General features: G+C 49.4%; 1 protein-coding gene across 1 annotated transcript in view; it reads left to right on the top strand.

Annotated features, from left to right (window-relative positions):
• Window positions 1-22,753, top strand: part of LOC104063205 (hydrocephalus-inducing protein homolog) — a 61,789-nt gene that overhangs the window by 26,730 nt on the left and 12,306 nt on the right. Inside the window, exons 17-35 of the mRNA XM_054088058.1 lie at window positions 710-862; window positions 3,117-3,355; window positions 4,328-4,583; window positions 6,107-6,250; window positions 7,883-8,026; window positions 8,993-9,306; window positions 11,347-11,485; window positions 13,662-13,871; window positions 14,574-14,711; window positions 15,128-15,305; window positions 15,831-15,961; window positions 16,675-16,808; window positions 17,840-17,976; window positions 18,808-18,935; window positions 19,047-19,238; window positions 19,619-19,768; window positions 20,843-21,082; window positions 21,362-21,530; window positions 22,029-22,211. Coding sequence (XP_053944033.1) covers window positions 710-862; window positions 3,117-3,355; window positions 4,328-4,583; window positions 6,107-6,250; window positions 7,883-8,026; window positions 8,993-9,306; window positions 11,347-11,485; window positions 13,662-13,871; window positions 14,574-14,711; window positions 15,128-15,305; window positions 15,831-15,961; window positions 16,675-16,808; window positions 17,840-17,976; window positions 18,808-18,935; window positions 19,047-19,238; window positions 19,619-19,768; window positions 20,843-21,082; window positions 21,362-21,530; window positions 22,029-22,211 — 3,379 coding nt within the window. The remainder of the gene's footprint in view (window positions 1-709; window positions 863-3,116; window positions 3,356-4,327; window positions 4,584-6,106; window positions 6,251-7,882; window positions 8,027-8,992; window positions 9,307-11,346; window positions 11,486-13,661; window positions 13,872-14,573; window positions 14,712-15,127; window positions 15,306-15,830; window positions 15,962-16,674; window positions 16,809-17,839; window positions 17,977-18,807; window positions 18,936-19,046; window positions 19,239-19,618; window positions 19,769-20,842; window positions 21,083-21,361; window positions 21,531-22,028; window positions 22,212-22,753) is intronic.

The following is a 22,753-nucleotide window of genomic DNA, read 5'->3' as shown; positions in this document are numbered from 1 at the left end:
ATCCCACTGAGGTGTTTAGAATCAATGAAATCCAGCCAGACTGGATAAATTCTCCTTTTTTTTTTTTTTTTTTTTTTTTAAATGATGTGAGAAGTTGGTTTAGCAAAGCGGTCTGCATTCCTTCTCTATGGACTGTGCCAGTTCTGCAAAACGTTTGGGTCTCAGACTGTCAAAAGGAAAAACAGAATGCTGCTTGAATGATGTAATCAGTAATGTCTGTTATTCATATCATACCAGGAGCACATGTAAGCACAATCAGCAGCAACTGACTGGCATGATCTCTGCTCTGAAGAACCTGCTTTGCTCCTGGCTTGTGTCAGTTTCCAGAGGGTGTGGCTTTGAAGTGCCTCTCCAAGTGTGTCTGTGCAGCAGCAAAAGGCAGGGACAATGGTTTGGGGCAAGGGAGAGCAGGAAAAGGGCTGGGAGCAGGCACAGGGGAGAAAAAGAATTGCTAACACATGGACGAGCTGTGGAAAAGCAAGTATGAGAATCTAGACTTCTTCATCTGCTGATAAGGGGGAGACTGTAGCTTTCAGATGGGATGACTCCAGGTTCCACACTTGCTCCAGGCCTTCTGTTTCAAGGTTACAACACTGCAAACTTCAAAGAGCTGTAACTATCCTTCAGTCTAGGAGTGCTCTTAGAGCTGTCTGAACTTTTTAAACCTTCCCTGTTCTTTTTGATGTCTCCTACACGCTTCCTGGAGCAGGAAATCCACTTGGTGAGCGTTGGAGAAGGACCAGTTGTCTACGTCCATCCGAGCAAGATAAATTTTGGCAGGATCCAAGTTCTACAGGATGTTTCTCAAACTCTCCACCTCTCCAATCAGACTCTCACCCCTGCACCCTTCCGGGCAGAGATGGCAAGTATCTGTGGGCTATTTTCAAACAAAAAAGCCTGGTCCATAGCAGCCTGTGACTTGATTTTTATATACAACATTTCCTGTCAGAGAGAAAGCAAGCTGTTCCATCACAATGTGGCAAGAGGAGCCTGGCTCTGGGGACAGTTTTACCAGGAGCAGCCCTCAGTAAAACAGAGAATTTGCCTGGATATTTGAGCAGAAATGAGCCTGGATAGTTTTGACAAAGTTCTCCCTTTATTTTATGGAAGGTATTTAGCTCTGACAATCATGCTTTTGGAGCTCTAGGAGTTCAAGAGAACCCTGTAGCCCATTGCTCCTGACAGGGCATGGGTTTACCTCTGGTTTCCCTGTTATCATCCGCTTTTGCTTTATGTCAGACTCCTGTTAACAATAGAGACCAGGGTGTGGATGCTCTCTCACGAGAGGTATGACTCGGCAAAGTACAGCTGCATTTTTAATGCTGGGTTCTGCTTCCTCATTTTTTTTTATTTTTTTTTTTGGTCTGGATTGTTGCCAGGCTGTGATAGATGGACTTTGTCAGATGGTAGACTTGCACATTCACCTCTGGAGCAGAGCTGTCAGGTCTCCTTTTCAAGTGAGCCACCCTGTGTCAGCACAATCAGAGGAAGAGTTGCACATTAATGTCAGAGAAAACCTGGTATCCACCAGCTTAGAATGAACGTGCTGGCTGGGTGGCCCTCGGCTGATGGCAGCATGGTGTGTGTGCCATTCAGTCTTGTGCTCAGCTGCACATGGGGTGCAGGGACAGCAGCACAGGGCAGGTGGGATCCTGTGTGGTCATTGAGTCCCCAGTGTTTACCCTGTACCAACTACTTTCCTCCATCCCATTTTCATCTTGGTTTTTTTGAAGACTTTCTTTTGCAGGTCTAGAGGATAAGTGATATGGAGTTAAGTTTATTAACTTTGCCAGCACCTGAAATAATTTGGATGGCTTTGGGATGCTCCATGCAGGCACACAGATCTGACCCGCTCTCCATGCAGGGTGCAGTCAGCCTAAGGATTTATTGTAGCTGGGGTACCCACAACACACTGCTGGACCCTGAATGCTCAGCCAGTTCTTGCTTCCCTGCTCTCCAGCTCCTCTCATCCTCACTATTAGCAGAGTTTGTTTTGTGAGGTTATTATAACGCTTCCCATGACTTGGAAGTGTGGCTTGGTTTTCCGATGCTCTTCTCCCCAGTCTGGCTGGTGTCCTGTTGGAGCTTGGTGCTGCCCGCTTGACAGATAGAAAGCCAAGCTAACATCATGTGGATCAAGCACTCCCTTGGATCATGTCAGGCCTCCAAAAGAACCCCCTTTTCTCTTACGGTATTGTGGTGTTTTGGGTGAGTAGTGCCTGTTGTCTCAAACACGGCACTGAACTATGCTGGACACTTGGAAGCCAAACATCTCAATCCCAGTGCATTTCGTGCTGGCCGGGGTAGGGTGGCGGGGGAGCATCATATGTATTTCCCACTGCCTGTTGCAAGCTTACTCCCTGTGAATCTGATTTTGGATGGGCTGGTGTCCAGTACTCTTATTGATCCATCCATAGAGAGAGATCCATGAGAAACCTGAGGAAGAGAGTACTTGGGAAGCCGGGGCCAAGCCCATTGTGCACACAGCTTGCAGTTTTCTTTCTGCTTATTGCTTTACTGCCCTTCTATAAACATTTATAGTTGGATTTTCCAAAGCAGAGGGCACTGGGGCACCTCGCTGCAGTTGCTGATCAGTGAGCAGAGTATATCAGTCCTCCAGGGACTGTTGAGAAGTGCTGCTGAGCTCTTGGGTAAGAAGACTTCTGTTTTGGGCTTTTGGTCAACCAGTTTTGCGGAGTTGTTCCTCGGGCTCTCAGCAGCATCCCTCAGCCATGTGGCCGCTGCGATGAGATTTTAGCAGTCCTGGTTTTGAGCCTGTGTGCAAATCTGGCCACTGGTGGGAAGAAGCCAGGAGAGGTAAAGTAGCTTCTCTTAGCTCACATTCTACAAGAGAGACTGGAGTGGGGATAACCTTCTCCTGAGGATGAGCATCCCTCAGGTTGAGCAAAATCGAGTTAATGAAGTGACTCTGTTAAAGGAGGGTAAAAATACAGGCTGTATAAGCTCCCGCTTAGCGTTTCCAGAAACTGTAGCTTAGATTTAGGGAAATTAATCCTTTGTTTTTTATGCTCATATCTTTTGTCTTTCCTCTTCCTGCACCTCACAGGAAACCAGGGTCCATGGTTTCCCTCCTCACTGTTTGGCTTGTCTTGCAGGTTGGCAAATGCTCACGCTGGAGGATTGAACCCAGTAAAGGAGTGATTCCCCCCAACACTGAGCTGGCTGTGGCAGTCATAGCAAACTTGGATGACACGGAGATATTCAAAGACGAGGTGAAAGTGTTCGTAGAAAACAGCCTTAGCTACATCATCCCCGTCCAGGCTGTTGGCATTGGCACCACGATTGTGACTGACAAACCCATCACTCCGGAGCTCAGCTTGGGACCCCAGTACAGGTAGAGTATGTCTCAGCTCCTGCTCCTCCTGTGGGCTCCGCAAGGACGACTTGTGCTGTAGTCCTTCAGGCTCGTTCTCTTTCTGTGCTCAAGGTCCTGGCTCCATTTCATTGGCACTACAGGAATTCTATTAGAAGTATTTTATGGTCATGTGAAAATTGTTAAGACATCCTCAAAAGGCACCAAAATGGAAACCAGTTCCTATATCATCTCTCAATTGCCCTTAGTTTTAATGCATTTATTTCTTTACGTTTTTTTTTTTTTCTCCGAGGATACAGCAGGTCTCAGAAGCCTCCAGCTGGAAAATGCTACATTATGCGTATAAACGTATTTCCCTTTGCAATAACAGTACTCGTTTTTTCACTGTCTATGGAGCATCATCCTGCAACAGCAGAAAACCTTGGCAGTAGCTTGTTAGCACTTCCTTGACTAAATTAATTGTGCTGTTTTATTTCCCCTCTGCCTGGGATGCCTGGAGGAGCAGCAGATTTTTTTTTTTTTTTTGCCTTGTGCCATCCCTCAGTTCACTCATTTTCCCCAGCTCCCCTACCAGACTGCTCTTTATTAGACATACTTACTCTCTCCTCCTTTCTCCTGCTGGCTTTTCTCTGTCTTCTCCATCAACACAGCAGTGGCAAGCAAGGGTGGCTGCATGACCAGCTCTGAAAGGGAGAGGAGGAGAAGTCTGCTGAGGTTTGGCAGGATAAATTGAGTGTTAATTGAAAGGGCTTAGCTGTAGGAAGGGATTCACTGATCCTGTGTCTGAAACCAGGCACATTCTTACAAACGGGAGCAAAATAGAGTCTTTTCAAAGCGCTCTTTGCCTTGGGTTGGAAACATTTTGGAACAAGAAACTTCTCAAGGTGGCTCTTCCTTTTCCTTGTTGCAAGGAGGGTACTTAGGGCCCTGACACCTACATTTTTTAATAGAAATGGCAGCGCCTGTGACATTTTCCATCTGCTTCTTTTCTAGCCTGGTTCCCTTCTGTTACCACTTCAAGGTAACAAACAAAGGACGACGCACCCATATTCTCTATTGGACAACGGAAGGGTTTTCCACATTTCGACAGCGTCACCATCTCCCTGTCCTCGGTAGCACCAAAGGTGGAAATTCCACCCAGAACTCCAAATCTGCCTGCCCCGTCTTTAAGCTTCGACCGCTGAGGGTGGAATTGATGCCAGGCAGGAGTATGGACATGGTGCTGGAAGGCTTCTCCAGCACTCCAGAGGTGAGGTCCCCCACAGGAACTGAGTCTTTCCCATTGGATCACCTCTACTGGGACTTTTTCAGTAGCCCCTTGACTGAGAAGCTTGAGAAGATGGGCGAGTGCTTTCTAGACACTGTTTTAATGACACAAGTTACCACAGCAGCACAAGTTGCTTTCCTTGCTGGCTACCATCAGTTGCTAAGGCTTTTTCATATTTCTATAGCTACTGTAAACAGAACTTGCCGATACTAAAATACAGGCTGAAGGAAGCATTGCTACTTCAGGGGCAGATGGCAGGTTACAAGGTGCCATGTGCTGAGGCAGAAAGGAAAGATAGAGTTTTAGGTTTAGGGAGTGTTAGGAATGGTTGGACTCGATGATCCAATGGGTCCTTTCCAACCTTGTGATTCTGTGATTCTGTGATTCTGTAAGCTCCTGCTGATAGTAGTGTTTTGGAGGGTATTTTAAAGGGTTGTCTTAGTGGTAGCTTGAGGAAGACTTGATTACTCACCTAGCTGACTGTGAAGTGAATGTCCCTGTGCAGTTCTGAGCTCCAGGGTGTTGCTGAAGAGGAGTAAAAGGTACCAGAAAGGAAATGAAATGGCCAGGGCACTGGCGAGGGTGTCCTGCCTGGAAAGCCAAAAGGGCTGAGCACAACCAGCTCCTGCAGTCAAAGCCAAGACGCTGGGAGTGGGCTTTGCACCTTCCTTCGGTCTGGAGAACTTAATGCTCTTCAGGCTGGTCAGAAGTCCAGCTCCCTGCATTGCATGTGCAACACAGGTGACTTTGAAAGCTGTAGGCTCTGAGGAAGAGTTGGGCTGAGGTGCTGAGGTACCAGAGGGAAGAGTGTGAAATGAGGGGAGGAATTTTGGGAAGTGAAACCATGAGAAGTCAGGAAAAAGTCTTGACTAGAATTGCTTTCAGCTTATGCAGAGGGTTTCCCTGTGAAGTGCAATATCTCTCTTTCCCAGGGAGATTTCTCTTAAAACTGGCTCTAGGAGGGCACTGTTCATCCTAGGAATGAGTGATCCCACTTTACTGGAAGGCAGGCTGGCTATTTGAGGTCTTTCCACGTATCTTTTCCATGTAGCTTCCAAGGGAGGGTTTGCTGCCATTGGTCCTTCTGCCATCTGTGTCCCTAAATCTAGTTATATATTTTTTAATCAGATCCTGCAGCTTTCTGTAAGCATGATATAGCAGTGGGGTACATCTAAACATTAATCATTTGAGGCAGTAATTATTATAGCTGTAGACAGCACATGGCTCACAAGTGAATCTGTGGATGTTAGGATGTAGCAGTATGGCCATTTGAATGCAGAATAAATAGGATGGAGCGTAAAAGGAAAGGGGGCTATTGAGGAAAGCAGTGGCTATAACTATATGGCAGTAATACCTGCTGATGGTTGATGGCCCAGGCCCCATGGTACAATTTCATCCAGGCTATCAGTATCCTTTATGCCCACAGTTGGGTGGTGAGCAAATGCAGTGCGTTTTCTGGATGCCCTGCTCGCACCCACTGGTTGACAAGCTACTCTTACCCACAGGTGGTGAAAGAGCGGCTGTTGTGTCATGCTGTCGTGGGGAGCAAGGCAGGAAAGGTGCAGATAATGCAGGTGGATGTCACATGTGAGTTCATTGCACCTGTTCTGCAAGTGTCCTCCAGAGAAGTCACTTTCCGGGTGGTGAAGGTAAGGCTCTGGATTGCATCCTGGCAGTTAAAAGCGTGGCTGGTGACTGAAAGCCTGTGTGACGTGTGTGCACTTGGCGTTCAAAGGAGGAAGTTAAACAGCTTCTGCAAGTCCCTGGGTCTTTGGTGATTGATTTGAGTGGGACTAAGCTTTTGCCATTAGCATTCAGACAGGTATTTCGCTCCTCTGGGGCTGGGGACAGTCTTGCCAGTTCTGTTCTGCCTTTCTTGATGTGGAGACAGAATTGAGCTGCTGAGTGAGCCAAGGGCACAGGATGAGACATGTGGGACCCACGAGTACAGCATGTGCTTTGCACAGCCACCTCGTGTGCTGGGACTGCAGGTGGGAGAGCAGATGGCTGCAGCTGAGCGATGCTAAACCCCTCCTGAGGTGCTTTGTAAAATCACTGAGGATGTTTTTAGAGATGGGACTGCTTTTTAACTTCATCTCGGTTTTACTTTGGTGACAGCTGCTCTGGCAAGGGGGATCATGGCCACCTCAAGAGAGACACACTCATAGAGAGATGTTTTCAAGGATGCTCCAAGGCGCAGTGAAGTCTGTAGGGCAGCTGAGAAAAACTCAGCTCTGGATTCCTGTCAGTTCCTCAGGCTGATGAGGAGAACCTGTCATCTCTTGTTTCTCTTTGCTTTCTCTGCTGTTAATGTGGATTTGCATTTCCCCAAGCCTCAACTTCTTCAAAGGACCTGCAGGTGTCCCTCAGCTGCAGTAGTAACACCAATGCAGAGCCCTTCAGTCTCTGGAACCTGACTCCTGCATCACCTTTCCCTCTCCTGTGAGGCCTCTGAAAAAGAAAGACTATTTAATGGTTTAGCTTCTGTGTTTTCAGGTCTCACCTCCATTCCTAGTCATACAGAGAAGCACAAAATCCTGTGAGCAGGCAGTTCAGGTTTAATTAGAAGTTTTTCAGCTATCCCTGATGTCTGCCTGTGGTCTGCTTGGTGCCGTGTAGTCCATTTTGTCAAGTGCTACAACACTGCAGCTGTTTGATATCAATACATGCAGAACTAGTTTTTCAAACACTCTCTGTTTTATACAAACCATGCAGGAAGCCCAGAGCAGCGCATAAACAAGAAGAAACAGCTTATGCTGAGCTTAGCTTTGAGGCACAGAACCCCTGTCATTGCATCAGGGGCAGCAGAAGTCATGTTGCTGCTGGACTGCTGAGGTTTCTAGCTGTCTGTGTGTGCATGTAAAAGTTCAAAGCTAACCTTCGTCTACTACGGGCTACATGGTGCTTGCGTGTCTCCTCTGACAAGAAGGAGAATATGAAATTGCTGTACAGGAGTGAAAATCATCTTGTGCCATTCTACACAAGAGAGGATAAAAACTAGAGACAGATGATCTGGGTTCACTTTCTGGTTTTGATATTGTTCAAGCAGCTGCCTCCTCTCAGAGTTCTATTCTCTCATCTGTGCCTGAGACTATTTCCCTGTTCCCCCAAGTGATGCTGTTGTTTCTAAACATGAAAAGCACCTGATATATTTAGAGAAAAAAACCTTCTAGAATGGTGCAGACTAATAGAAATAGAGATGAAAAATTTGAAATGCATCAAAAAGGAAAGGAGGTCCATGGCCACTTTAGGATGTTTTCTCTCATCTTCTGTTTCTGTAGCAACCCAGTGATGTCCTGACTCTTCAACACAAGCCTCTTTCTTTAAAAAACATCTCACTCCTGCCACTCAGCATTGTGCTGGCCTTAGAGCAACCATTCTTAATCTGCGATGCGGATGAGCAGCCCCTCCCTGCAGATGTTCAGGTGAGTAGCCATGGAGCTTCCTGCTGGTGGAGATTGAACAGGAGGAGCATGGTGGTGCATTTCTGTTGGGAGGCCCTCCAGCAGAGATGTTTATTTTTCAGAGTCAGCAGTAGACTGGCCTGGACTAAATCATAGAATCACAGATGGTTTGGGTTGGAAGGGACCTTAAATCCCATCCAGTTCCACTCCCCTGCCATGGGAAGGTCACCTTCCACTGGATTGGGTTGTTCATAGCCATATACAACATGGTCTTGAACACTAGAGTTGAAACTGCCGAAGGAAAGTAAAGATCGTCTGAACTGGGGAAACACCCTGGCTCTAACATGAAGAGAAGGGAGCAGGCAGCGGGGTCTGGGCAAGCCATGTGGTAAAGGTACCTCTTGGAAGACATCTCAGCACTACAGCAGCCATCTTCAGATAACCGCAAGAGCTGCTTGGTCTCTTTGAGGGCAGCTCTTCCTTCAGGAAGGCTGAGGAGCCTGGTGCCTGCCCTGTTGTTAGCGAAAGGTTTTGGACATAGACTCTACTAAATACATGTTGTTATAGGCATGGCCGCCACTGCTGTTCCATGCCGGTGACTGGCCCCAGCAAGGGTGAGGATGCAATGTCATTAGGCTTGTGTTGAGCAGGAGGCTAAAGGAGTTCCTCAGGAGGCAGGGCAAAAGTTCCTGGCTTGCCAGTGTGCTCATTTGATTATGTATTTATCACACAGCTTTTGTGGTCCCAGAATTCCGTAGAACAAGATTTATTTCCTTCTTGTACTGATGCAGAGCGCAGAGATGTGAGCCTGAGATTGTCTCAGACAAGAGTCTTGTGGTGCTTGCAGGCAGGCATGCTCTCTAGAGGAAATGAAGGATGAACTGAGAAGCCCACGTGGAGTTCCCGCTTTGAGCATTTACACGTTTTATGCCATCAGACCTTGGGAATTCATCACACTGGTGGTTAATACTCTTCATCTCCTTGCAGCACGTGAAGCTGGAGGCAGGGGAGGAACTTCATCTCTCCATCAGATTTAACCCTGCTTACGAAGAGGGTCTGAATATCCGGAAGGTAGAGAAGACCCTGAAGATAAAGTTTCTTGAGCACCCTCATGAGGAGCAGGTCACAATTCGGGGAGAAGTCTACTTTCCAAATCTCCATATCCCAACCACAGCCCTGGACTTTGGCTGCATCTTGAATGACACTGAAACTGTGCGTTATATCGAGATGACCAATTGCAGCCCGCTTCCCGTGCGGTACCACTGGGTGTTCCTGACCAACAGCCCAGCAAGCCAAATGAGGTATGTGCACCTTTGCCCTTTCCTTGAAGCTCCTCTTCCTGATGTCCTGTTTGTTCCTTGCAAAGGCCAAGGCTGTTTTCCTGTGATCTGACAAATTGCTTTCAACTTTCCCTTGTGAAAAGAGCACGTCCCAGCTGTGGTCAGGGTAGATGCTCAGGGAGCAGGTGATCTCCACCAGTTTGATGCTGGGAAGATGGCAATTTTCTCCAGCTAAGCTGGGTCCATAAGAGCGTACCAACCCCTTTTCACACAGCCCAGAACCTAGAATCCTGCTTTAGTGCTGGAGCTTTAAAGCCACACTTAGACACCTGGACAACCAGATCTGTAGTGACCTCTTTTTCTTCCCTGCCAATGCAATTTGTTGTCATCTTAAGAACTTACGCAGGCACTGCCACTGGAATGATGTGCTGCTGCCCCAGCCTCTTGCTGGTTTGCTGTAACCTCAGTACTGGTTCCCCTGGGAAAGGCAAGCTGATGTGGAAAGCTGCTTTCTCAGACCTTTGTAGCCTTAGGCAAACACCACTGGGTTTTCACCTGTGAAACTGCATGACACATTCGAAAACCAACTATGTATTCTCTTCCAGAGAAGAGCAACGAAGCTGGTGAAGGGGCTGGAGAACAAGTCTCATGATGAGCAGTCAAGGGAACGGGGGTTGTTTATCCTGGAGAAGGGGAGATCTTATTGCTCTCTACAACCGCCTGAAGGGAGGTTGTAGAGAGGTGGGTTCTGGCCTCTTCTCTCAAGTGACAGGGGACAGGACAGGGGGGAATGGCCTCAAGCTGTGACAGGGCACATTCAGACTGGATATCAGGAAAAAAATTTCACAGAAAGGGTCATCAGGCACTGGCAGAGGCTGCCCAGGGAGGAGATCGAGTCACCATCCCTGGAGGTATTTAAAAGATGGGTAGACAAGGTGCTCAGGGATATGGTTTAGTGGGAGATAGGAATGGTTTGACTTGATGATCCAAAAGTTCTTTTCCAACCTGGTGATTCTATGATTCTATGTTGGTCAAACTATAAACACAGTTCTGTTGGTAAAATGAGCCACTGAGCTGCTATGCTGAATCATTTGCCAAATTGGTCCTCAAGTGGTTGGGATTTAGAGACCACTGGGGAGGTGATAGTGCCCTCAGTAAGTGCCACATCAGTGGCACTTTGTTCCAGCAGAGCTGTTGCTCTTTTAGCATGAAGTGCTGTTGGAGCTGTTGTTTTGCAACCAGGGAATACCTGCTGCACAGCAGGGAGCTGGATCTTGTCATTGCAATTTGCAGTGTATTGGTAAAAAAAGTGACCAAATCTTTCTTCCCCAGGATCAGTGGGCTATTTAATTGTGAGTCTCTGCCTGGAGGTGCTCGATGTGTCTTTCCATGTTGCTGGTGACCTTGTGTGGCAAAAGTATCCAATGCTGGGCCCTGTGGATGCCCTGGAGTGGTGCTAGGCTCTCTCTGGCCAGGGCACAGACAGCTGTGGGATCCATTGCAGCTCCTGCCTGTTTGCACTTAGAGAAAAACACCAGCATTGCCGCTTGCTTGTAATGCCCCACAGCTGTGGGTAACTGTCAGTGGAAACAGTCAGGATAAATATCCAGCACAGCTGGAAAATTTCTGGCTTTGTGTGGGGAAGGCAAGGTCCACAGATGTGGGTGCATTCATGAGGACTGGGTGGGTCTGTAATGGCTTATTGCTGACTGGATCTGCCCCCCCCCCTCCCCCCATCTGTCTCACCAACTTGCACAATTTGTGTGAATTTTCCTTTCCTGCTGCAGTTTTTACCTCCACACAAGGTGTTAACCTCTGTGCTCTTCCATATCTCCTTGCAACCATTTGCCAGATGCTTGCACCACCACTACAGCAGCAGCATCCCTGGGCAGTCCCAGGCATTGACCTGCTCCATCCTGGCTTTGGAGCTGCAGGCTCAGACCCATACTGAGCTCACACCATCAGTGCCCACCCAGGGGCCACATCCTGGTCAGAAGCTGCTTGTGCAGGTTTTCATCTCTCCCACTGCAGGTCCACAATTGAAGTTATGTTCTTTTCCAGGTTCCGCCCTCCCACAAGTCAATTTTTCATCAAACTCCAGCCACGAAAGGAGGAGAGAGCCCAGTCAGAATGCTCAGCATATGCAGAGGGAAGCTCCAAGGAAAGGAGTGTGGATGCAGATGACTCCTTGGAAGCAGAGGTACGTTTTCTTCCACAGCTACAGACGGGCTTGGCAGCACTGGACATGGGGCTTCTGCAGGGGCGTAATAGAATTGTTTAGGATAGCTTTGCTTGGAGAAGGCCACTCAGAATCACGTACCTCTGTTGGATTTGGGAGGTTTTTTTGTTTCTGTTATTACAATATCATAGGAGGCTTTTAATTGCATTGTGTGATGCAAAGGCTTCCATTGTCCTTTCTGTATGAAGCTACGCGATGTACTGATCTCCGGGTAGTGCCTTCTCAGCTCCAGCTAAAACCACCCTTTTTCGCTTGTCTGTCTTCCCCCATGAGCCGGTGTTGCAGTGCCACAGAGATGACTCTCATAGAACGGGATGTCATCCAGAGGGACCTGGACAGGCTGGAGAAGTGGGGCTGTGAGAACCTCGTGACGCTCAACAAGGCCAAGGGCAAGGTGCTACACCTGGGTCAGGGCAATCCCCATTTTCAGTACACAATAGGGGATGATGTGATTGAGAGCAGAGAAGGACTTGGAGTGCTGGTCGACATGAGCCGGCAGTGTGCACTCACAGCCCAGAAGGCTGACTGTGTCCTGGGCTGCATCCAAAGCAGCGTGGCCAGGAGGGCAAGGGAGGGGATTCTGCCCCTCTGTTCCTCTCTTGGGAGACCTCATCTGGAGTCCTGTGTCCAGTTCTGGAATCCTCAACATAATGTTAGAAACACTTATTCACTGGTAAAATACTGAAAAGGACAAAGTCTTCGAAGCAAAGACAGTAATATTTTTATTTTACAATTCAGTGCTGAATCGGATACCCTTCTAAAAAAAGGCATGCCATCATGCAAAAGCAGTGGGTATATATACTAGTTTTAGACAAAGAACCATATAAATCTTCAAAGAATGCTCACTATTTTTTGGAGTATCCGACCATGTCCGGAGACTTCCTTCTGGTTGTCTCTTGACCTAAGACAACTACACCTTACAAGACAACTTAAGCATATCAATACATTTTCGCAGCCCTAAGGCAGGTTATCTCTTGACCTAAAAAGAGCTATATCTTGCTAGACAACTTAAGCATCATGCCTGGAGATAGTCTGCATATTCTCTTCATACAAGAAAGATTTATATGACAAGATAATTAAACATACAAACCAGCTGCAGCAAAACTTATCAATTGATTCTCACAAAGGTCACAGCATGAAACAATTTTTCCCTTTAGTGAAGAAGAGAATATTCTTCAACTTCGAGATCAGTCACAAAGCCCTCATTTATAAATAGGGGTCGGAAGCCTAGGGACAAGCTTCCTTCTGAAACGTGGCCCTTTTGAGGTTAAACATGCACACAGCTGCTGCAAGACAAGAAAAACCTTCCGCAAAGCCCGACTATGCTTCTTTCTTTGCCTTAACCACTCTGTCTGTAAGCCTGCCCCTCGATGTGCTCTGCAGTGCCAGGCTGGGCGGAGGGCCGGTGCCAGAGCAGGCACCGCTCTCCCCACTGGGCTGAGCTTGGGGCCGGCGCTGGCTATATATAGCTATATATAGCCCTCAGTCCCACTGGTGGCCCTCAGTGCTGCTCCCAGAGTGGCTTCGTGCCCCTCCAAGCATTTCACACAGTACTGCTGAAGCAACTGGTCATTGGGGGGGTCGTGTGGGTCATGTCACAGGGCTGACCGAGGACCTTAACTGCATAGCAGATATGGAGGACATTACTCATCCCATCTCTAATCGGTGGTTGATAGGAAATTTCTGCAGTAGATTTTGCTGCAGCATCTTGAGAGGGAACAGCCTGCAAGTCAGAGAGAGCGTGAGAAGCGTCGGGAGTCAGATGAGCTGGGCTGGAGTCCACAACTCAGCTCCAATGGCTTTCACCTCCAGGTCTCGTGTTACTCTAGAGGCAGTCGAGGGTGTTTTTAAGGGCAGGTTCTGCAGCAGAGAGAGAATTTATTGCTGCCAGGAGACCTCCAAAATTGCTTTAATGTAATGTGTTAATTAATGCATGAATTGGTGAATATGGGAGAATATTTTTCATGTAGTTCCTCCACAGGAAGGTGTAACAGATGGGAGATGACATGAGGATGATTTTGCCTCTGTTTAAGGAAGAGGCCCCTCCAGCGACATCCATCCTTTGCTCCAGGCCATGGCTGCCCTTCTGCATTGGTTTTGATGCTTGACATCTTGATCTCTCCTCTCCTGTCTTCAGGTTTTTCACATCCTGCCACTATACGGTGTGCTGCAGCCGAGTCAGAGCCAGCGGGTCGCGTTCACCTTCTTTGGCCATGCAGACATTGCCGCCCGCATCATGGCACTGTGCAGGGTGGAGGGAGGCCCAACCTACGAGGTTGCTCTGAGCGGGGAGGCTTCGCTTATCAACTACCTCCTGGACGTCACAGAGATTGACTATGGGCTGCAGGTACCACACAGTTCTCTTGGCAGAGGTCCTTGAAACCATCACCAGTGGGTCTAGGGCTCTCTCCCCTCCCAGCTACTTTATTGGCTATATGGCTTGGAAGTACAATATTTGAGGGATACGTCCTGTATCCAAGCTGGTTTTTAGTGGCCATCTTCATCCCCTTCTTCAAGGTAACTAACACTGACTCTTTGGGCAGGCAGGATCCCAGTGCCCATCTCCAGAGGAATGTGTTCCCAAGACACTGATCTGCTCCTAAAGCCTGAGGCCCGAAGAGATGGTTTTTCTCCACATGCTATGTGTTGTGCTGCCTCTCTTTTTGCTGTCACTGCCAGCTCTGCAAATACTTGCATGTGGGTGCCTTTTCTGTAATGCCTTAATACCATCTCCTTTGTTTCAGCTGCTAGAGCACACTTTAAAGTGCAGAAAACTTGTATCCTCTTGGGTTTCTTTATCCCTGATCTTCATGGGATTGGTTTTGCCCCTCTGCGTGCTGCCATAAAGATCTGTTCCTGTGTAGGGCGATGAGGCACCTACAGCTGTGGGTTCCCCAGGTTAAACTGGGAGATGTGAGCACCCCCATCTCCTCTGCCCCTGCTTCTCTTCTGTGTTGTGTTCATTTGCTCTCATCCCAGTGAAAGCAGAAGGAATTTCCTAGCATCAGGCCTGTGTCTCTAACTCCCCTCTCCTCTGTGCTCTCTTCAGCTGTTTAACAAGGTTGCGGAAGCAGAGGTCACCCTGTGGAACAATGGGAAGGTGGGATTCACCTACGCGGTGTTAAACCCCAGTGTGGCCACTGCAGACTGCCCACAGCCCCGTGAGCCCATGGTCCTCCCCAGCACGGTGAGTACGGAGGATGCACAAGTGGTTAACCACAGCCCCGTGTCCGGCTGCCCAGGAGGGACTGTAGGGGAAAAAAACAGGGGAAAATAAACAGAAAAAGAAAATGAAAACAAACCCCTGATAAGTAGTGGGAGAGGGAAGGCTGTAAGCAATCGCTGCTGGGGGCAGAGGGGACCAAGATAGCACAGTCCTAACAGTCCTACTAGGTCTGCACTGGGGGAATGCATCCCTGCCAGTCCTCTGAAGGACGTGCTGCATCCTGGTGTAGGAGACCTTGGCTTTTGATACAAGAAAGCTAGAAGGTGGTGTTGTCTGATACTTTCTCAGAGTTGCCTTCTCTTCTCAGAGTGTCTGTCATCAGAGCCATCCCTCCACCAGTCCCTCTTTGGTGCATTCCTCTTCTTCTATGTCTGCAGGGTTACCTTGGACCTGGCAAAAAGCAAGTGCTGAAGGTCTACTACCTGCCAGGAGTGCCTGGAGTGTTCTTCAGGACTTTCCAAGTCCAAGTGGGTTACCTGGAGCCAGAAGAGATCTCCCTGAAAGGAGAGGGGAACTTTCCCAGGTTCTCCTTGGACCTCCCCAGGAATATCAAAGGTGAGCACTGCCTGTCTGCTCCCCCAGAAGGTCCTCTGTTCCCCACCCCACCTGCTCTACGTCTTCCATCCCCAGGGCAGCTCACACCCACTCCACCAAGCCTGCAGGTTTCGGGGCTGCCAGACCAACACTCAGCCCTCTGGTTGCTTCCTGAGTCTCTGGCAGATGAGCCTGTGGGCTTTGCCCCAGGAACCATCCTGCAGAGCTTGCCAGTGTATCTGTTGGAGTCCTGGAAAGGTGATGGCTGGATAGAAATGCTCAGGAAAGCTTTAATAGAGGCTGTCAGGGATTTTGGCAGGGTTGGATTTGCATGACATTGCAGGGGATGAGATGCTTCTTTGTGGAGAGGAAGACTGAAGGGGAGTGGACCTCAGGATTCAGAGGGGAGCAGCAGGGTCCACTTGCGATACATCGTTCAAGTAATGTGTTCTTGGGAGAAGCCAGTGTTGGGAGAATGGGGCTTCCAGCTCAAACAGGAATGGCACTGTGCACATGCTTCTATTTGAGGATGTTTTCTTCCTTCAGGAAATGAAAAATACGAGAAGGTCCTCAAGGAGGCAAAAGAAAAGATGGAACAAGACAACCAGAGAGACCAAGCAAATGTTCTGGGAGAGGCTCTGGCTGCGGAGGCACCAACAGACAGCTCAGACACCATGGTGAGAACAGCTGCTGCCCTGTTTGGCACATGCCACCCTCCCTCTGGGTCATTTGGTCCCCTTGCAGCCCAGAGCAGGCTTCCCAGCGTCCTGCTGGCGCTTGGGACCTCCTTGCCTGCACCTGGCTCAGCACTGCCCTAGGAGCTGCCCACCTCTGGCAGGTGTCCTCCTATAGCCACACCAGTTTCCCCACTGCCCCAGGGAGAGATCCTAAAGGCTATGCTCAAGTGATTGAGTGTATGGTAGTCTGTGACGGAGATGCACGTCCCCGCTGGGATATTTGTTGCTCACAGTCCAACCCCTGCCAGGTATACAGAGCATAATACCAGCAGCCTCACTGCACCCTGGGATTATGCTGTTAATGTTCATCTCCAAGAGCTTTGTTGTGGTTCCATTTTCAAGAGGGATTCTGTCCAAGCTGCTTTGGCATTGGCTGGGGGCAGGCAAATAACTTGGAGCTCTGGAAGGTTCCTGGCTTGTCTGTCTGTTTGCCAGATAAGCTTCCGTAAGAATCACTGGGCAGGTGAAGAGGCTGGAGTTCTTTTCCCTTGAGATAAGGCAGAGAGAGTAGAAGGTGTCACAGGCACTGACTAGTGAAACAGGAGGACCCCATTACCCCTCTCAACAGGAGCAGGGTGGGATCCTCTTTAAGAGACCATCCTGTGCTCTGGGAAGGATCCTTGTTAACCAGGCACTGTCTTTCCTTTCCTCAGTTGGAGCCTTGGCTACAGATGCGGATGGAGGACTTGCTACTAGAGGAACATGCCCTGGAGCAGCAGAAAGCTCTGGCCTCCAATGCCCCAGGGGACAGTGGCTTTGACCAGCATGCTCACTGGAGGCTTCTTGAGTAAGTAGGGAATGCCGTACCCTGTCTCCATGTGGCCTGAGGGTGACACCCAGCAGTGCCCCTGTGCTCCTGAGACCTCCTTGTGTCTGCGTCTGCAGAGCTGGGGACTTCAGAAAGGAGCTGATCCTGACAGCTTTGACATGCTCCTTGTGAGTGGATGAGTGTCCTCACTTCCACAGTGCCACCTGGAGCTTTGGTGCTCAGCTCCCCAGAGATGCTGGGTTCTGCTCTTCTTGCTGAGGGCAGGGCAGTGCAGACCATCAGGGCCTTCCAGATAGCACAGACACTACCTCTGCTGACCAGCTCTGAAAAAGGCAACTGTTTGAAAAAGACATCTTTTTTCCACCTAGCAGACCACACTAAGTCAAAAGGGCAGGGGATCACACAGGTTGACAGACCCTTGACAGACCCAAAATCGGATGGCTTGAATGTTGGTGGGCCTGCAGGGCTTTCCTTGGTAACTTGGCCCTTCCCTTTGCTCTGTCATGATGAGGCACGGGCACGGTGGGCTCCAGGAAGAAGATGCTCTGCAAAACAAATTAATTGATGTGCTTTCCCGAGTGGGATTGCTCTGGAAAAGGACCTTCCCAGGAATCCTGTAGGTGTTAATGACTGCATTTACTGTTTCTGCTTTGGGGACAGATCTGGTTGCAGAGCAATGAAGATTTCCTCTGCGGGCAAATCCTATTACAAGGTCCTGAGCCAATTTCAGGCTTAGCCTGTTCACCAGGCTTAGCAGTTTCATTGAGACCAGTGGAGGTCCAGGGAACTTATCTAGGATGGATTTTTGTAGCAGAAGAACTGTGACCCGTATCCATTTTGAAGTGATTTTATTTTAAGGTCCCATGGGTAGGTGGTAAAACCTTGGACCCGTATGTCCCCATGACTTACCATGTGGCCTTGGGTTTCACAGATATGAGTTGAGTTTTTACAGCAGTGAATAGAAACAAATCCACTATATTTGCTTCCTCCGTTTGCTTGGAAATGTATCCAGCCTGTGGTTTAAGGACTGTCCTTATTCCTTCTTTCAGAGCTGAGCTGCCTGAGTACATCTTGGACTTTGGCTACGTCATTCCTGGTAGCATCCACACGCACACTGTGACGGTCACCAATACTGGGCATTTCCCTGTGTCCTTCCACATTGGTGGAAGGGTCCTGCGTGGCACAGGTAACCGCTACTGATGAGACTTCACTTGGGCTTGAAGGAGTTGTCTCTGACAGATTAGCTTAAGGCACTGGACATGGGGAGTTTTTTGTCTTTGTTTGTGTAGCTTTTTCCTTCTTGAGGCCCTCTGCTTGGTGCTTTAGAGGTGGAGTTCTCCTGGGCAGCAGTGCCCAGAGATTGGGCCTGCCTGTGACTGCCCTAACACTTTATTGTGGGGCTGGATTGGGAGACCGACTTGGTCAGCATTTTCTACTCTTCACTACCATGAGCATCACCTACCTTTCCTCATGCGCTCTGTGGGCTTGTGTTGCAAACAGATGGACTATTAGTGGTTGGGAAGTGCTTTGTTTAAAGTTCATAATGTTATGGCACTTCAGCTCAGAAGTGGCACTTTATTGAGAGAACAGCCTCCGAGGTCCTCAGTTGTACTGAACAAGGCTTCCAAACCAGGCCTCAAGCTGAGGCTACAGCACCACCAAGCAGTGCCTTGCTGTGTCTGAAGGGTGGTCAAGTGTCTCCTCTAAGTTGTTTTCCAGGGAGCACTTTGGCACGGAGGAATCTTAGCTGGAAATTCTCCTTTGGAGAGTTCTGTGCATTCTTCCTTGGGATACCTGATGAAGGAATTGCTGGAGTCTCTCAGCTGATAGGTTTCCTTTTTTTACCATGTGGGACCCTTTTTCCTTGTGCTGGGACAAGGGAGAAAGAGTGGCGTTCTTCTCCACAGGTGCAAAGGGTCCTTCAGAGCTCCCAGCCGGGACACCCATGGCCTTAACATGCACGTGACATGCTCATGTTGATTGTGTGGCTCAGCTGCTTTATCTTCCTCTGTTCAAGGTTTCAGTGTGAAGCCAAACCGCATAGAGGACCTGCCCTGCTGCAAGACTCAGACATTTGAAGTACGCTTTGACCTAGGAAGTGCCAACCTGCCTCTGGGAGAAGTGGACAGGCTCCTGCCCATCAAGGTACCACCTGCTTCCTCAGATCCCTGTGCCTGCACTCCCTCTCAGGGCAGGTGGCAGGTTGGGGACAGCAGCAGATGTCGCCTGGGCTCTCAGCTGGATTCTCTTCACTAGGTAGCAGAAGGCCCCACGTTTCACATCCGCCTCCGTGCCAACGTGACTCTGCCATCTCTCTGCCTCTCCAAGGACAGCCTGGAGTTCTCCGCTGTCCAGTGTGGGCAGTGCCAGGAAGAAACTGTCCAGTTCCATAATCAGCTGGAGGTTCCCTGTACGTGGTTCCTCACCATCAATGAGCCTGTTAAGAAGGTAAAGCATAGATAATGTCTAACATGTAACTTCTTGGTTGATTTTTCTTTGCCTCTTTTGCCTTTTCTGCCCCTGCGGCTGCTTCAGCACTTGGGCCACAGCTCATTCAAGGATGCTTTTGAGGGTTCAGCGCAAGGCTGGTTCACACCTGGACGTGTTCCTGAGCTGGTGCCTCACTTCTCTGCCACCTTCACCCATTCCTCCTCTTCTGAGAGCAGTGCCTCCCCATCTGCTCACTCTCCAGTTCTAGGCTAGTGGTGGCTGGAGCTGCTTTGGATGTGGGTGCTCTCAGCACCATGGCAGTATCTCAGAGCACTACGGGAATTGAGGGTCTGTCCTCCCAGACCAAGGAGACGTCACAGTATGTTTTTTGTGCTCAGGTGGACAAACAAGTGCGAGGGACTGTGCGTCGGAAGATGCTCCAGGAGCCAAATAGCAAGCCCCATGTTTTCACAGCGCTGCCCTCAGCTGGAGTCCTCTCACCAGGACAGCGATGCAACGTGCGAATCAGGTTTTCACCCACAGAAGAGGTGAGATTGGTGGTTATCATCCCCAGGAGGTCTGGCAGGGCAGTGTGGTAATGAGAGCCCAGCACAGGGAGCCGGAGATGAGTCTGCCATCCCATGGAGCTTTCTGCAAGCCCCATACCCACTGTGCCTCCGTTTCCCCTGGAGCACTGTCTTCTGAGAGGCACTTTGAAATCCCCGTGGGGAGCTTGCACGGAGAGCATCAGGGCACTGCAGTCTGGCTCCCTCTCTGCACGTGGTGGAAAGTCTGCTCACCCTTGCCTGGGTGTGTTTGCAGGCTGCAGTGCCTTTGTGCAGAGCAGCTGGCACCCTCACAGGGCATGATAACCTTGGAAGGACTGAGCTAAGCTAATCCTGCTGCTGGTACCAGCGGAGAAAATAGCCACCAGACACCTTTCTGGGCATGGCAGGACAGTCACCTGTAGTGGTTTGCTGCCAGCAGTCCCCGTGGCTCTGGCACAGCCTGCCCGCACACTGCCAAGTAGTTTTAGAGTCAGCATAAATGATGGAGCAAGCATTCCCGAAGGCAGTTTGCATGGAGCCATGGTGATTTGAAAACTGGTAGTGTGTAACAGTGTGGCCACAAGGGCTTCTGTGTTTTGCAACAGTCCCAGGGATGTTTTAATTGCTAGTAGAGATGTGTCTTGTCTCTGGCTTTGACCAGGCAAGGACTGAGCAGAGAGGAAGGGCCTTACTTCTATCCAGTGAGACCTCATCTACCTCTTCCATGTAGCTGATGTTTGCCTGATGAAGCAGTGCCAGGACTGTGTCTGGGCAACGTAACCCTGAGGACCTTGCTCCAGAGCATTGCACTCCCTCATAACTAGGTGGAAACATCTGATAGACAAATTTAGATCATCCAATACCCAAATATCCAGTTACACTTGACACTAGGACTTGTCTCAGTTACTTGGAGCCAGCATGCAGATGCTGTAGCCCCTGCTATAAGTAAATATCTGTTTTCCATTCACTTTGGTGGTACTAATAACTGCCCTGATCTTGGGGCAAGGGTTGATTTTGAGACCCTGTCACGTGGAACTTTACAGAAATGAGCTTTCTACACTTCTCTCTTTTCAGAAGTCCTACAAAAACATTCTGAAGATTAACATTTCCCAGAGCAGCCAGCATCTCCAGCTGCTGGTCTCGGGGCATGGGCTGAAGCCACAGCTGGAGTTCTGCCCCAAAGTGCTTGAGCTGGGACCATTGCTGCCAGACGGCCATGGGGTGGAGGGGACAGTGGTGGTGAAGAACCCATGCAAGTTCCCCATTGAGTTTTACTCACTGGAGTTTGACAAGGAGTACCTTGCCGAGGAGCAGGTGAGAGGGAAGGTCTGGTCCCATGGGCATGCTGCTGTAGCTTCGCAGTGCTCCAGTGTTCCCAGGCTAATGTCAGGGAGATGGAGGCATCTTCCGGACAAAGTCTGGTGATGTTTCAAGGTCAGCCAAGCTCTGCTGGCAGGCTGTGGAGGGGCTTGAATAGTCTGTGTTGTTGGGATGAAGGAATGCAGGAACAGATAGGTTGGCTGGGGAGTCTGTTAATGCAATGAAGGTCAAGAAACGCGTCCTGTGTATGGTTTCTCTTCCCCCTGCGCACAGATCCTGCGGATGCTGAAGGAATACAATTCCCAAAACACCTTGTTGCTACCTCCACGCGCCCCGGGTGAGAAGCTGCCCGTAGAGGTGCTGGAGTACTATGAGGACCAGAAGAGGCTGCAAGATGAGCAGGCAAAGTCCGGGACGGTGGAACCAGCAGGCCAGGCCAACGGTGAGGCTTTGGCATTTGGACTATCCTGGGTGTGGACACAGCAGGGAGTTGAGTCCACGCACCCTAACCTTGACCTTAGTCTCCATGGAAGGCCCGTGCTTTTAGCAGCCACCCATTCCCCAGCGTGGTGGAGGAATTCCCAGATGAAACACACATCCTCTGCCAGCCCTAAGCACAGCCAAAGCTCATACCTGGCTGAGGAAATAATCAGGGTGTCCCCTTGTGTCCCTCAACGACAAGTAGGATGGGATGAGTTCTTCAGCCAGCAGGACCAGGTCCAATATCGGTAGCTATTTTATATTTGCTCCTTCACAGCAACAAAAGCACAAGCTCAGAATTTCCGTGAGGGCAGAAATAGCCTGGAGAGGCCTTGGGAGTCTCCCTGCTTGGGAATTTTTCCGTCTTTTGCATGTGGCCATGCAAAGTGGCAAATGGCAAAGAGCAGATTGCCTAGAGGTGTTCACCCACTTCTTCTCTCCCCGTGTCCTTCCTCCTCAGGAAACTTCGAAGGCACCCAGTCTCTGTCAGATGAAGGAAGAAAGCCCTCTGCTGGGATTATTCACAATATCTCATTCCATAGCTCAATCACTCCTTCCCTCGTTTTTGGTGAAAACCAGTCCAATAAGGTGGACTGTAAACCTGAATGTGGAAAAAAGGAGAGAGTTATTGAGAAAAGACACAAGAGGGCCAATAACCCTAAGCTTTTCACTTCTTTCATGTCCATTGTGGCAAAAGGGCCTTGGTGAAGGACTTTTCGGTGTCACCTCCATCACTTCACTGCAGCCCAGTGTCACTTTCATTCCTACAGGCCCTGAATACACTCTTCTATAAGTCATTTTTGGGCCCTGGCAGAGGCTGCCCAGGGAGGTGGTTGAATCCCCATCCCTGGAGGTATTTAAAAGATGGGTAGATGAGGTGCTCAGGGACATGGTATAGTGAGAGATAGGAATGGTTGGACTCGATGATCCAAGTTGGGACTTTTCCAACCTGGTGATTGTATGATTCTGTGATTCTATGATCTGTGGAATCCTGAGAAGAGTCTGGGGCAGGGACAAGTGAGAGGCTAGAGAGGTTTTCCCCAGCTTTGTCAAAGGAGCACTTTTTTAACCCAGGAGCTGGTGGGATCAGGGCGATACTATTCCCTTTCCTAGGCAGTGCCCTCTGTGGCACTGCAAACTGAGATGACTTTCAGGGACTCCTTAAGGGCAGAGCTTGGAGCTCTC

The sequence above is a fragment of the Cuculus canorus genome, chromosome 25 (assembly GCF_017976375.1).
Source record: "Cuculus canorus isolate bCucCan1 chromosome 25, bCucCan1.pri, whole genome shotgun sequence".
Taxonomy (NCBI): domain Eukaryota; kingdom Metazoa; phylum Chordata; class Aves; order Cuculiformes; family Cuculidae; genus Cuculus; species Cuculus canorus.
Note: the sequence above shows the minus strand (reverse complement) of the source record. Positions and strands in the feature narration are given on the sequence as shown.